Below are 15,496 nucleotides of genomic sequence, written 5' to 3'. Positions count from 1 at the left end.
GAAAGATCATTCCACCGTTTAATGCAAGGATTATTTTTTCCCCCTAACTCAATCTACAAATTTTTCATGACATACCTTCATTGGCCTCTTCAGCGCTTCCTGAATATCCACACGCTTCCGCATAATGGTCTGGTCTAGTTTGCGTTCAAAGGCCAACAGATCCATGTAGGCCTGGGACTCAGGAACCAGCTCCCGGATCTGAGAAGGAAGCAAGGAATATCCAAGCACTGGAAGCAAGAATCTACTATGTTCCAGAGCAGTAATACTGACACCTTCCCAGCCCGTAGACAGATGTGCTCAGAAGGAGTTATCCCTAAGACAGCAGTTCCCAATTAGCAGGGCAGGTCTCAGTGGCCTGGTACAAGCATATGACTGAAAAGCTGGAGCACAGAACTAAAGCTAATGAACTCTGGAAGACCCCAGCTGGATCCACAAGGCCTGAATCATGGCTGCTTTTTTTCAAGTGAGGCTTAGCTACAAGCAGCCTGGGAGCCACTGCTCCCGGCAATACAAAGTATGACAAATTTGTCCTGTTTAAACTAAAAAAGTGCTGTGTCTCTCGACTAAAAATAAAGGGTGCATGTTCATGTTGATTTTTTAAAAACAAGTGTTACCCATCTTAAGTAAAAACTGCTATTTAGGAAGTCAACCTTTGTCAACATATCTTCTTGGCTGAGGTAAAGTTGATCTTCACATCAAAGTTTCAACAGGACCAGCTATGACGTGTCAACTTACGATCTTGCCAACTTTTATTGGTATTTTAATACATTAGCTAAACTACATTAGTTCTATTAACAAACCCCCTTTTTATTTTCCCTTTTCCAGAGAAGTTAGCAGAGGAGGTGATATGAAGTAGGTTAGGAGGAAGACCTAATGATCTGAGCTTAGAAATAGGCAAGTATACCCTTACATGAAAAAGTTGGTTCTTAATTGGGAATAACTCATGCAGGCAAACCATAAAAGAAAGGAACTGTAAATAATTATAATAAATCTACTGGACTGCCTTGTCTATTTCTACAATATTCACTCTAGCTTTCACCTATTTAACTAAAATTTAACTGTTAGAATACTTCTGTTCTATAGGAATTAGAAGCTCATTGGTATTCCTGTTTCGCTTTAGAATCAGAAGTCTACAGTTTTAATTTGGTGTAAGACACAAACACCTATGTGAGGGACACCAGGCATACACCTGTTCGCTATGTTCTGCAAGGACATAAGAACTGTTGCACAAAGTCATCCCGACAGTCCGTCTATCCTAGTACCGTGTCTCTGACAGCATGTGGAAGTTCTTGCTCTTTAGTACCTACAACAGCCTGAGGCATTGTGTTCCAGAACCTCAGCAGGTAGTGTGTGAAGAAGCACCTCCTCCTGCTCACTTTGAACCTGCCATCTGTTACTTTCATTTGATACCATCTTCTTGCACAGCTGGAGCAGCAGTGGACAGGGATTCCCTATACACCTTCTCCATACTGCTCATACATTTTACAGTTTTTTGTCATCCCTTTCTTAATATTTTCCTTTTCCAGCCTGAAGAGGAACAATTCCTCCCCTCTGTATTTAGACTGATGAAGACTATCAAATAAATGTCTCTTTCAACCTTATTTATTTGTTTGTTTGTTTTGAGATGCTAGAACACCTGCTCTATTTACAGCAGGACTGACACTTTGGAGAAGCAGAAACCACGGAGCCAAAAACTCTGTTTGGCTTTAGGTGAACCACTATATTTTTAACTGCTTGCATTCTTTCACAAAGTCTTAGTATCAGCAGAATAATAAAAGAACATGAACATTTTTAAGAGCGAAGCACGAAGAGCAAGTATTGCCCTGGAAACGTCAAGGAGTTGCCAGACAGATTGCAGAACAAAGGCAGCTAGGCAATACTTCCTCCCCACAGTGAATACAAATCTTTGGACCCTACAAAATACCCCAATGCTTTTATCCTGTCCCACACAGAAGAAAAGATTCCTCACTTCCTTCCCCACAGAGGAAATTAATCATGCTATACTGCAGTCAATTAAAAATCTGGACCCAGAACATAGTTTCAGTCTTTCAACTCCAAGTCCCAGCACAGTCAGTTCATGAACTCCTAGGCACACTATGAAGCAGGGAGCTGGCCTACACAGCCCTCAAGATAAAGCATATCCTACAGCTGTGATACAATCTTTCCAGCTGGTTGGCAGGGTACTGGACCCAGGATCTAACAAAATTTCTAAGAAGTTTGTAGAAACAGCAGTAATCTTCAATCAATATTTCTATTCCACACTATTACATCTCTTACCACATGAAAGTGAAAAGGTATTTCCTATTCCATTCCTATAACCAAACTGGATGTTAAACATTATAAGATGTTAAGAAAGAATAAACACTTTAAAATGAGCCAACAAAGATAATACTGCATATAATTCCTTGAACTGCAAATAGCTGCAGGTTGGGAGAGTATTTGGGAGAAGAATTGTACTTGCCTGTGTTTGTACTCTGCTCTGGGTATGTGTTATGGTCACAGTGAAGATGGGATACTGGGCTAGATCAAAGGTCCACTCAGGCCAGTTTTGGCTGTTCATTCAGTCTTTTGCTTTCTCACCCTACCGTTGGAATAATCTTCTGGAGGTATGGCAATGTTCCAATTTCATATTCTTTCCCAATTTTCCCTCAAGAGTGAGAGGAAAATTAAAGGGGAGCCCCAGCAGTATCACATCAGAATGAATAATTTTCTTTGTTTCTGGTATATCTTAGCTCAAAAAGATAAAGGTACTCTTACACTCCAGCCAGTAGTACCTAATTAATTTTTTAGTTTTCTTCATAGGTAACTGAATCTCAGTTATCTTGGTGTTTATGTGATAAGGATCTGTGCTGCCTGCCTAATTCCTTCTTCTTGCATGGTTTGCCCTAACCGAAAAGTTCATAGCTCCCTGCAAGTCTCCTCTCTTTTTCTACAAAAGTTCTAACTATAAATTCGTAAAGACTATTTCAAGACCTGAATTCTCAATTCTGGCCTTTATCTATTTCAAGAAACCATGAAAAGCACCTAGCAGCAGCATCTCATCATGTAAGGTTCTGAAACATGTATGTTAAATCTTATCTTAGAATTACATGGATAACTGGAATAGATTATTATTAACATTAGAAAGATAGGTCTTTCTAGGGGCTAGGGTTATTTTTTCATATTGTGAAAATTCAAATGTTTCAAATCTTTAAAAATTAATAAGAACAGATTATTATCAAATTAGGCAATTTTATCCTTGATTTCAACAGATTTTTTTTATCAATGGTGACAAAAGAATGGAAAAATGATAAGAGTGGGGGCAGTGAGGACAGTGTGCAGGGAACAGCATGATAGAAGAGGCTCTCACAATTTCCTTGTAAAAGCAGCACAACGTGGGGGCCCCACCACATGTGCCTGTAAACAAACGAGCAGGGCTGGTGAAACAGAAGGAATCAGAAGCCAGGGAGCAGCTGCAACACTACAGTCTCCGGGATATGGAAAACATCACGGGATAGCTTCTATGACTGGCACAGTATGACAGCCTGGAAGGCAATGACAATAGGCTGCACACTAGGTAAGGCTTCATCCGAATGCCAAGAGTTGCACTGAAACAGATGATACTGAGAGAGGCATCTCCTACAAACCACTGGTGATCGGACTGGTGACAATTTCTTGACCCAGATGATCAACAAGCCAACAAGGGGAGGTGCTCTGCTGGACCTGTTACTCACAAAGAAGGAAGAACCGGTTGGGGGATGTGAGGGTTAAGGGCAGCCCTGGCTGCAGCAACCATGAGATGGCAGAGTTTGCGATCCTGAGAGAAGTGAGCAAGACCTGGATTTCAGGAGAGCAGGTTTTGGCTTGTTCAGGGATCTACCTGGAAGGATCCTATGAGACAGTGGGGATCCCTGGAGGACAAAGGGGCTCACGGAAGCTGGCTGAACTTCAAGGGCAACCTCTTCAAAGCAGAGGGGAATGATCAGACCAATGTGCACAAAGTTGAGCAGCCCTGGCAGGAGGCCAGCAGCGTTAAGCAGGGAATTCCTGACTGGCCTCAAATGCAAAGAGGGAGTGCATGGAGGTGTAAGCAGGGATGGTCTACCCAGCAGGAACAGCACAACAGTGCCCGAGCATGCAAGCATGAAATTAGGAAGGTCAAAGCTCAGCCGGAATTGAACCTAGCAATGGACATGGCGGGCAACAAGAAAGCCTTCTGCAAGTGAATCGGCAGCAGAAGGAAGACTAAGGAAAACCTGGGTCTGGGTCTCGTTCTGCTGCTCATGTCAAAAGCCACGGAAAAGGCCGAGGCACTCAGTGTTGTCTTTGCCTCCGTTTCTCCTGGTAAGTCCTGGCCTCAGGCCTCCCAGGTCCCTGAGCCTACGTCAGAGTCAGGGGAGCGCGGCTGTTCAGAGGGACCTCGACAGGCTGCAGAAACAGGACGCCAGTCCAACGTTGTGAAGTTCAACAAAGGCAAATACAAAGTTCTGCTCCTGGGACAGAATGACGCCACGCAGTGGTACAGGTGGGCATCAACTGGGTAGAAAGCAGTTTTGCAGGAGAGGACCTGGGGGTCCTCATGGACAGCAAGCGGAGAATGAGGCTGTGAGGTAAGCCAGCCGTGACAAAGGTCAGCTGCAAAATGGGCTGTATTAGCATACGTGTTGCCATCAAGTCAAGGAAAGAGGCTGTTCCTTGCTATGGCACGCTTGTGAAACTGCATCTGGTCTTCTGGTCACAGGACCAGAAAGACGTGACATTGTGGCGCGAGGCTCGCAGAGGACCACCAGGATGTCTGGGGGCTGGAGCACATGCCCACCAAAAGAAGCTGCAAGAGCTGCGTTTGTCCAGCCTTGAGAAGAGAAGGGGGAAGGGAGATCCTATTGGGGAGTGCAGCTGCCGCATGGGATGGCGAAGAAAAGACAGAGCCAGCCTCTTCTTGGAGGTGCACAGCACTAGGATGAGAGGCAACAGAAACTCACTGCAGCATGGGCAACTGACTCTGTATAAGGAACTGTTTTTTTCTTTTTTTTTTAAACTGTGATTGTCCAAAACATTGGAACAGGCTGCCAAAAGATGCTGTGGGATGTCCATCCTTGGTTGGAGGTATTCAGAACCTGACTGGACAAGGTCCTGAGCAACCTGATGCAATCTGAACCTGTTTTATGCAACAGTTGGTCTGCATGACTTCCAAAGGTCCTTCTGATCCAAATTATTTTGTGATTACTGAGGCTTAAACAGTTGTCTACCCAAATCATGGTTTTGCCAGATACTCAGTGAATCATTTGTGTGTTTAAGGACTAAGAGGTCATTTTCAGCCTATATATTTTACATAGACTAAATTAGTTACTTTTTATTTTATTCTATGCAACTGCGAATACATGTTTTATGTACTACACGTACTGCAAGTAAAATGTACAAGTAATATGTTGAAATTATGAGCACATATGCAAACACAGCTTACAGTTCCTCAGGAGGGTTCCAAAGGAATCAATAGAAATGCTAGTCTATCTAATATCCTCTATGTATATTTAAGGATATCTCCAAATCAAAAACTGTGAAGGACATTAACATTGACCAAATGTAAATGAGAACAGAGCAGCCATTCAGCAACAGGGACTCTCCATAAAGCTGGGCTACTCAAGCAAACTTTTTTTATACAGCCAGATGTAACCCAGTAATGACACTCCACCTTCCAGAACACTGGCTAACCAACCTTAACATCTCTGAAAACAAGAAATTAAGATCTACAGTTCATCTTTGTCCTTCCCTTATTTCAGACCTAGAAGTAGCCACCAGGAATGGCTAATTTGTCCTTACCAAACAAACAAGTCAGGGATAATCCACCTTTTGAAATCCTCAATTCAAAATAGGTTAACAGTAGTATTGTTACTGATGAAGTATCTAAGGCTATGGGAGAGGTAAGGTTGAGAGATAGAGAAATCTTTTACTTGGCCAATAGCATGGCTGGAGAAGAACAATTCTGGAAGAGGTGGCCTTCCTTCACATTTGAGGCCACCATTTCAGACTTGAGAGTAGCTGATTCCACTGAAAACATTGATCAAAATCAGCTGCAGGTTTCTGGCAAAATGGCTAGAGTACCTGGTGCAGAAAGTATGCTGACTTTAAGCCACTTGTAAGGTCTGGTGGTACAAAGTCAAACTAGTAAAACTTGATAACGTATTTGAATTGTCACATGGAGTTAACGCTAGATCTGATACATGCCCATTACACTTCTGCATCTGTATTGCAGCTGAAAGAAACATTTATCTTATCATTATACAATGATGTGAAATAGAAGTGTCAATCTTCAGAACAAGTACACATGCAGGAAACAACTGCTCTGAGTGTACAATAATTCAGTTATCTACTAGATGATTTGAGAAAAGGATATATGATCACTATGTATGAAGCAGAAATAATATTACTAAGGAAAGAGGTGACTGGTTGCTGCTCTGGTGAAACAGAAACCTCGAGGAACACTGCCAGTAGGAGATGGAAACAGGAGTATCGTAATGCCTGTGCCTCTGCTGAATTCAATACAAAAGTAATAGGTTGAAGTTGTCTGGCCTATACTATACAGGACATGTACCAGCTCCTCCTGGTCTGAACAAATATTGTATAAGAAAGTATGAGAGAGGCAGGACTAAGAATGAACTATTGCTTGTGCTCTGTCAACTTCATCTGCTTCAAGCATGTCTGAATCACTACCTTCCAAGACAGACTCTTGTACTGCCAGATTCCTGGGTTAGAGATTTACTGCACTTATTTGCAGAAAAACTAATTTTGCTGTGTTATGACCACTTTATTGGGCAATTCAGATAATACTTTGTAGCAATAAATGTCCTTCTCCCTGTGTTTATCTACTGTTCCATTCATCTTACCCATAAATTTTACCATCAAATTTCACATATTGTGCATGACACTGGGGAAAAAAAAAGCTCTACTGCACTGGGCCAAGAACTGATCTTTCTGGTCCCACTAGAGATGACTCACTCACTGATATGTCTCCAAATTGACAGTGAGGGACTTTTTAATTTAAGGTAACCAATAAGCTTACCTATACTCTAAGATTGAGATGTCATTGATAACAGATCAAATGTCTTGAAGAAATCCAACAGTATCAATGCAATTTCTGTTATCAAAGAATCCTGTGATCTCTTCAGAAAAAGGCAGGCTTGTTGAACAAGATTAAATTTTTACAAAGCTGCACATGGCTCTATGAAGCATCAAAGTGCTCAGATGTCTTCACTCAGGTAGAGGCAAAAGGATCTCCTCAAAGAATGTAAAACTTAACAGAGAGATTAAGAGAAGCCCTGGCGTGGAACAAAAAGATCCTTTCTCATCTAGAGAGCAGGAAAACCTTCCAGAGGGGAAGAGAGATTTCCCAACTCTGAATTTATATTTTGCTGTCTGCCTGTCACCAAGAAAATGAAGGGCTGTGAGTGAACCCTAACTGGACTTGACGGCTTTCGACCAGAGAGAAGAACATAAGAAAAATATTGTTTAAACAACAGAAGTGCATTCTCCCCTCCTTCTCTGCACCTGCAGCAGAGTAATCTAATCCAGTAATCCTTGGTGCAGAGGCGGAATTCCCAGTCTTCCCTTCCCAACCCTCAAAAAATCGTGTTCTAATTCAAAAACTTCTCCCCTCTCTTTTTTACTTTGACATCCCATTAACTCCTAGTCCTATCCCTCACTTAGCCAGAACTCCATCATAACCACCATCATCCTAATAATGCAATTGTGTTAGGGAACGGTGCATTTGTAAATTTATTTAGAATGTTATCTTTATTCTGGCTATCTCATTATCAAATAAGTATTAGCAAAAGTAAGAGAGTTTCGTGACAAAACATATTTATCCGTTTATAGCCACAGAGTTATGGGAAGAAAACCAAAGAGTTAAGTCATATTTTGATTTAAAGCAGAGATGAAATGTGGAACCAGGACAGATAAACCTGGTATATGCAGCTAAAAGATACAAGCAAGATTTAGAGAGATTTACTCCGATTTCCCTACAATGCTTTAAGCAGAATGTCATGAAGACTTCCCAGTTATGAAATGCAGACTCATGGACATTTAAATCTAGACTAAACTCTCTCAAGTACACCAAAGAAACAACTCTGCTTCGGTCTCCAAGGCTATAGACAAAGATACACATTATGTCAAAACTGATCTCATGTGTCCATTCCGAGCTAACTCCTGCTGTGGCTGGAAGAGTACTAAAAGCATCATGTGAATTCCGAATTTATTATTCTAAGTATCAAGAGACCTAGCTGTATCACTTCTGCAAGAAAATTATGTCCCATCCATTCCTTAAAGATGTCAGAAATAATGGAAAAAATAAAGGCAAACAGGTATTTTAGACTTTCAAGTGGTCCTTAGGAATACAATCCTTCACAAGAACTTTTTGAGGAATTCACAGTGACACATAGATAAAAAGCAAATACTGGCCATGTGTTGCCCAAAAAAGCTGAAAAGCAGCAGTAAGATTCCATTTTCATCATGGCCAAGTGACACATGAAACCTTACATCTTTCAACAACTTTGACTTGGCATTTTTATTAAAGTGATTCAGAAAAGGACAAGAGAGAGAGAGAGACATAAATGCATTAAAAGCTGTACAATTTTTAGTTAATCATGACCTGAAAAGACTGTAAGACACTTCAGAAAAGGCTTTTTCTGAGTTTGCTGACCGAGCTGCATGGTGGCAGATGAGTTGCAATACTGAACAAACACAGTGGAATGCACAATAAAGCAAGCGATTTATCTGTACTGGTGGGTACTAATGAGACCATCGCTACTGAGGAAAGTGACTGAAACTCACTGTGGAGAAGTTAATGCAGTCATCTGCATGAGCAGCAACAAACAGACAAAGACGTAAGGTATAAAGAAAAGGAATGGTTCTGGGGCTTTTATAATTTAACCTGAACGTAAAGAACAGAATCTACAAGTGACACAGGATGGGGAAATCAGAAATAAAGGGATACGGATCTACACCGTGGTGAACTGGGAGAAAGAAAACAATACAAATTATTAAAGGTATTTGTACACCCAAAAAACCTAGAAGCAAAGAATGTAGGACATAGCTGCAGCATGCAGACTCTCACTGTTTCGCAGGGAAATCTTGAAAGGATTTAGGAAATGGTAGGGGAGGAAACAATAGCCCAGAACACCACTGTAGCCTAACAGGCCAGCGCAGTTCTTAAATACACGAGCAGGAAGACATGGAGCAAGACTAAGGATTTTACAATTACCGCCATGCTTGGCAATAGCATAATCACTAAAAGAGCACCAGAGTCACAAATGAAGAAATCTACCGACAAACTCACGAAAATTCTGAGAAAAGCTATTGAGACGATTAGCAGACAGGAAAGCATCCTCTATAATACAAGGTTCCATAAAGCCAATTAATTTCGCTTCACTTATGAGTATGTATCTATCTACACGAAAAGAAAAAAAAGTTTCTCTGCCTATCAAAGTGACAACACAATGAACTTGAAATTGTTTAAGTTCAGATTAGAAAGAAAGTGAAAATTCTTCGGAGTGAGTGTAGCCAAACACTGAAAAAATTCAACAATGACTGCAGAGAATATTTCATCACTAGTGATTTTAAATACATATGCTCTTACTTACAAGTAAATCCTCAGGCCTGTCTTGTAGAAGTTAAACAAAACCAAAACAAAGTAGCAGTAAGTTCTCATGATAGGGTCAGACTTCAGCTTGTCTAGTTGTACAACACTAAAAATAAATTAGTATTTTTTTTCTCCTCCCAGAAGATCAAACATGTGCTCTTTTTTTCCCAAAGTCTTCCATAAGAAGGCTTGCCAATCTCTAGTAAAATTAAATAGACCTCTCAATACAACTATTAGGAGTTGATATACAAGTATGCAGATCATAAAGAACACACAGAATACTGACAGGAAATGACAGAAAAAAAATCAGTGTCAGCCATGGAAAACCTGAGCTGAACCTGGAGATAGAAGTTTTCTTGAGTTGCACTCATTGCCACTGACACAGCCGAGATCAGAGACATAAGGAGAAAGAGATGTAAAATTTCCCATTTCTGCAAAGAGCAAAGCCATCTCCCATGCTCTTAACACTACACAAATGGACTACAAAACATAGGTCTCCAATATTCTCCTAATGCAAACAGGCTAGCTCCTGATTACTCTCTTTTGAAAAAAAAAAAAAAAAAAAAAAAAGTAATCATTTCTGTGACTTCTGCCATCAGAAAACGTAGGATCTGGGAAGTGCATTTTTGGCATAGACAGTTTTCTAAAAGGGGGTTGTTTGGGTTTTCATTAGCATGCCTAGGTGAAGTGTGGACACAAGCAAACCTAAGAAATATCTCTGTCAGCCTCATTGACCTCCAGCATGACTGAATGTATAAAATCTTTCCTGCTGACAGAGTATAACCCATTCTGCCACAAACTTAACATTGTAGGATATTGAATTCAGAAAGAATTTGAGTCACTTCAAGTGGAGCCCTGATAGGAGTACTGCTGGCTAGGAAAAAACTCTATATGCAGCTCAGCCTTCCTTGATCTCGACAAGCCTTCAGTGATGAAGCAGTCAGTACTTCTTCGCTAGTCAAGCCATATCAGAAGCACCTACCACAGTTGCTTCCAACAGAAGACAAGCACAAAAGTTACCGACATCCAGGGAACAATCAGTCTGAATTTCTGGGTTTATATTGATGAACAATCGTCAAACACACAAATGATTCACTGAGTATCTGGCAAAACCATGATTTGGGTAGACAACTGTTTAAGCCTCAGTAATCACAAAATAATTTGGATCAGAAGGACCTTTGGAAGTCATGCAGACCAACTGTTGCATAAAACAGGTTCAGATTGCATCAGGTTGCTCAGGACCTTGTCCAGTCAGGTTCTGAATACCTCCAACCAAGGATGGACATCCCACAGCATCTTTTGGCAGCCTGTTCCAATGTTTTGGACAATCACAGTTTAAAAAAAAAAGAAAAAAACAGTTCCTTATACAGAGTCAGTTGCCCATGCTGCAGTGAGTTTCTGTTGCCTCTCATCCTAGTGCTGTGCACCTCCAAGAAGAGGCTGGCTCTGTCTTTTCTTCGCCATCCCATGCGGCAGCTGCACTCCCCAATAGGATCTCCCTTCCCCCTTCTCTTCTCAAGGCTGGACAAACGCAGCTCTTGCAGCTTCTTTTGGTGGGCATGTGCTCCAGCCCCCAGACATCCTGGTGGTCCTCTGCGAGCCTCGCGCCACAATGTCACGTCTTTCTGGTCCTGTGACCAGAAGACCAGATGCAGTTTCACAAGCGTGCCATAGCAAGGAACAGCCTCTTTCCTTGACTTGATGGCAACACGTATGCTAATACAGCCCATTTTGCAGCTGACCTTTGTCACGGCTGGCTTACCTCACAGCCTCATTCTCCGCTTGCTGTCCATGAGGACCCCCAGGTCCTCTCCTGCAAAACTGCTTTCTACCCAGCTGATGCCCACCTGTACCACTGCGTGGCGTCATTCTGTCCCAGGAGCAGAACTTTGTATTTGCCTTTGTTGAACTTCACAACGTTGGACTGGCGTCCTGTTTCTGCAGCCTGTCGAGGTCCCTCTGAACAGCCGCGCTCCCCTGACTCTGACGTAGGCTCAGGGACCTGGGAGGCCTGAGGCCAGGACTTACCAGGAGAAACGGAGGCAAAGACAACACTGAGTGCCTCGGCCTTTTCCGTGGCTTTTGACATGAGCAGCAGAACGAGACCCAGACCCAGGTTTTCCTTAGTCTTCCTTCTGCTGCCGATTCACTTGCAGAAGGCTTTCTTGTTGCCCGCCATGTCCATTGCTAGGTTCAATTCCGGCTGAGCTTTGACCTTCCTAATTTCATGCTTGCATGCTCGGGCACTGTTGTGCTGTTCCTGCTGGGTAGACCATCCCTGCTTACACCTCCATGCACTCCCTCTTTGCATTTGAGGCCAGTCAGGAATTCCCTGCTTAACGCTGCTGGCCTCCTGCCAGGGCTGCTCAACTTTGTGCACATTGGTCTGATCATTCCCCTCTGCTTTGAAGAGGTTGCCCTTGAAGTTCAGCCAGCTTCCGTGAGCCCCTTTGTCCTCCAGGGATCCCCACTGTCTCATAGGATCCTTCCAGGTAGATCCCTGAACAAGCCAAAACCTGCTCTCCTGAAATCCAGGTCTTGCTCACTTCTCTCAGGATCGCAAACTCTGCCATCTCATGGTTGCTGCAGCCAGGGCTGCCCTTAACCCTCACATCCCCCAACCGGTTCTTCCTTCTTTGTGAGTAACAGGTCCAGCAGAGCACCTCCCCTTGTTGGCTTGTTGATCATCTGTGTCAAGAAATTGTCACCAGTCCGATCCAGGAATCTCCTGTAGGGCTTATGCCCAGTGCTCCTGCCCTCAAAGCGGAGGTCAGGGCGGTTGAAGTTCCCCCATGGGTCTGAGGGCCTGCAACCATGGTGCTTCCTCCAGATGTCTAAGAAGACCTTTGTCTCCTTCTTTTTCTGGCAGATTGTCTGTAGCAGACAGCCACCATGCTTTCACCTGCGTACCTTAATTTTAGTTTAAACTAAAGATGGTAAAAAAAACCCCAATATACAGAAGAGCGTGCCCTTGAGATTGATATTTTTTTCCAGGTGAAAGCTGGCTATCATTAAAGGTCCTAGAAAAAATAATAAATAGAATTTAATCCATTTCAGGTAGGAAATAACAATTGGAGCTGCATTCTTCGCTACCTGAGCAAGACAAACAAAACAGTTTTAGCAATTTCCTTAAAAAAAAAAAATCATCAGACACTCATAAATAGAGATTTGGCAACTTCCTTAGAATTAGGGTAGCCTATAATTTCCATTTTTGAGACAGGTAACAAAAACCAAGACCTCTTGCTCCCTTAAGTCTGACAAGCTCAATTAGATCCTGAGCCAATTTTTTTACTACCTACAGCAGATGCACACAACCTCAACATTTCAGAAAGAGTGTTCAGAAGCCAGCATTTGTATATTACAAGTGACAATGACTGAAGTCTGAGTTATCAGCTACTGGACAGTTTCCCTGCTAAGAAACGTCAGCCTATAGCTTATTGACAAAAGTGTCTCTACCGTTGAGGCTTCTATGGTGGTCAAAGAAGGACAGCTAAGGGCTGACACTCCTTAGAAATTTTAACCCTAATTAATTTTGATCCCTAAGAGATAGTGTTTCAGAGAGGATTTCTGACTGGCTACCACAGAGCCAGTAACACAGTCCAGTAACACGGCAAAAACAATTAAAGACTGTGCCATTCTGAATTTCATGGCCACATGCAGATACCATTCAAAAATGCAAAGATCCTGCAACACTACAAGCAACAGTTAAGCAAGTCTTTCACCATCCACTCATGGTAATCAGTTATGAGCACAGACTAATGTGGGCAGATAGAAGCAATACATGTAAGTACCTAAGCTCTACGCTGTTTATATCTGAATGTTTAATTACCTAAAAGAAGGCTATAGGTCACATCTATGAATTAGGATTATGAGCAGTCCTTACGAGTTATTCTCAAAGTTGTAGCAAAAGCAATTCAGTAGCTCCTTTATGTTCATTGGCCAGGCAGCATCTATGACCCTGCCAAACCTCTGAGGCATACAGTCCAAAGAACCAACTGGAGATGTGATGACAAAGTCAATCAGCATGGAAAAGCATCAACTCTAGAGCAGGGAGTCAGATGGCATATGAAAGCAACATTTCTGGAGATTTCTGCTAGAGATGCTCTATGGAATAGCAGCTGGATCACAGGTACCAGCTTGAAGGCATGTTGAGAGGTCTCTAGTCCAACATCCTCCTCAAAGGAGGGTCAACGATGAGATTATGATGGGGTTTGAAAACTTCCAAGGGTGGACATCCCACAACCTCTCCGGGTTCCGATGCTTGACTGTCCTGTTGTGAAAAAGTTTCTCCTTACATATAGCCAGCTCCTCTCCTGTTTCAACTTATGCTCGCTGGCTCTCACTCTCCTGCCATGCTCCATTGGAAAGCCTGGCTCCATCTTCTTGACCATCCTCTCTTAGGAGCTGGCAAGCTGCTATTAGGCTCCCTCAGAGCCATCCTTCCTCCAGGCTGAACAAGGCCAGTTCTCTCAGCCTCTCCTCATGTGCTGATCCAGCCCTCTGACCAACCTGACAACCCTCTGCTGAACTCAGTCCAGTTCACCAGTGTCTTTCTTGAATTGTGGGTCCCAAAACTGGACACTGCTCTAGCTGTGAGCTAACAAGTACTGAGCAAAGAGGGGTAATCAAGTCCCTCAGTCTCTTGGCTGTGCTCCTATTCATGCAGCCCAGGATGTTGTTAGTCATCTTTGCTGCCACGGCACACTTCTTGCTCACGCATAGCATACTGTCCACCAGGGCCTCCAGGGCCTCTCCAGCAGTGCTGCTCCCCAGCCAGGCAGCCCCAGCAAGAGCTTACTGCCTCCCACTTTCCCAAGGAAGAACTTTGCATGTGACCTTGTTGAATTTCAGAAAGTTCCTGTTGGCTCATTCTTCCAGCCTGTCCAGCTCCCCCTAAATGGCAGCCTGTCCATAAGCATATTGACTGGTTCCCCCCACCCCATGATTTGGTGTCATCTGCAAATTTTATAAGCAAGCACTCCACTGCCTCCTCCAGGTCACTGATAAAGATGCTAAACTGAATAGCTGCCAGGATAGATCCCTGCAGTGCTCTGCTTGTCACTGTCTTCCTGGGAGAGTGCAACCTATTAGCTACTAACTACCCTCTAAGCCGAATCATCCAACCAGATGGTTGTCCACCCATCTAGATCAAAATGTCCCAACTTGGATACAAGACTATTAAGGGAGACAGTGTTGAAAACTTTGCTAAAGCCAAGGTAAATTATATCCACTGCTATCTCTTGCTCACAGATCCAGTCACTTTATCAGAGGAGGCAATCAGGCTGGTCAGGCATGACCCTTGGTAAATCCATGCTCACTGCTCCCTATTACCTTCTTGTCCTTCACGTGTCCAGAAATGTGCTTCAAAGAGCACTTGCTCCATGATTTTCCCAGGGACCAAAGTGAGGCTAATTGTCTGCAGTTCCCTGGACTGTTCTTTTGGCCTTTTGCAAAGATGGGTGCAACAATTGCCTTTTTCTAGTCATCAGGAACCTGCCCCAATGTCCACAACATTTCAAAGGTGATAGAGAATGGCCTTGCAAGAACATTGGCCAGTTCCCTCAGATGCAGCCTGTTGGGTACCATGGACTTGTATGCGTCAAGTTTTCTCAAATAATCCCTGGCTCAATCTCTGTCCATTGCTGGCTGTTCCTCTTGAACATGTTCACTCATCACAGAGGTATGGGAGACATCGTTAGTGCAGACTGAGACAAAGAAGGCTTTGAGTACTTCAGACTTCTCGGTCTCTGTCGTCACTATATCACCCAGCCCACTCAGCATCGGGCACGCGTTTTCCTTGGTCAGCCTTTTATTACTTATTATAACAGTAGAAGTTTTTCTTGTTGCCCTTGGCATCCCTTGGAAATCTCAACTCCAGCTGAG

General features: G+C 43.0%; 1 protein-coding gene across 2 annotated transcripts in view; it reads right to left on the bottom strand.

Moving 5' to 3' along the window:
* The window catches only part of SMARCD3 (SWI/SNF related BAF chromatin remodeling complex subunit D3), a 71,381-nt gene that overhangs the window by 35,718 nt on the left and 20,167 nt on the right, over nucleotides 1-15,496 (bottom strand). For both annotated transcript variants that reach the window (XM_082309236.1, XM_082309237.1), the window contains exon 4: nucleotides 76-198. In XM_082309236.1, the coding sequence (XP_082165362.1) occupies nucleotides 76-198 (123 nt within the window). The remainder of the gene's footprint in view (nucleotides 1-75; nucleotides 199-15,496) is intronic.

The sequence above is a fragment of the Platalea leucorodia genome (genome assembly GCF_965183815.1).
Source record: "Platalea leucorodia genome assembly, chromosome: 1".
Taxonomy (NCBI): Eukaryota; Metazoa; Chordata; class Aves; order Pelecaniformes; family Threskiornithidae; genus Platalea; species Platalea leucorodia.
The sequence above is the reverse complement of the archived record's forward strand: the minus strand, read 5'-3'. Positions and strand labels throughout refer to the sequence as shown.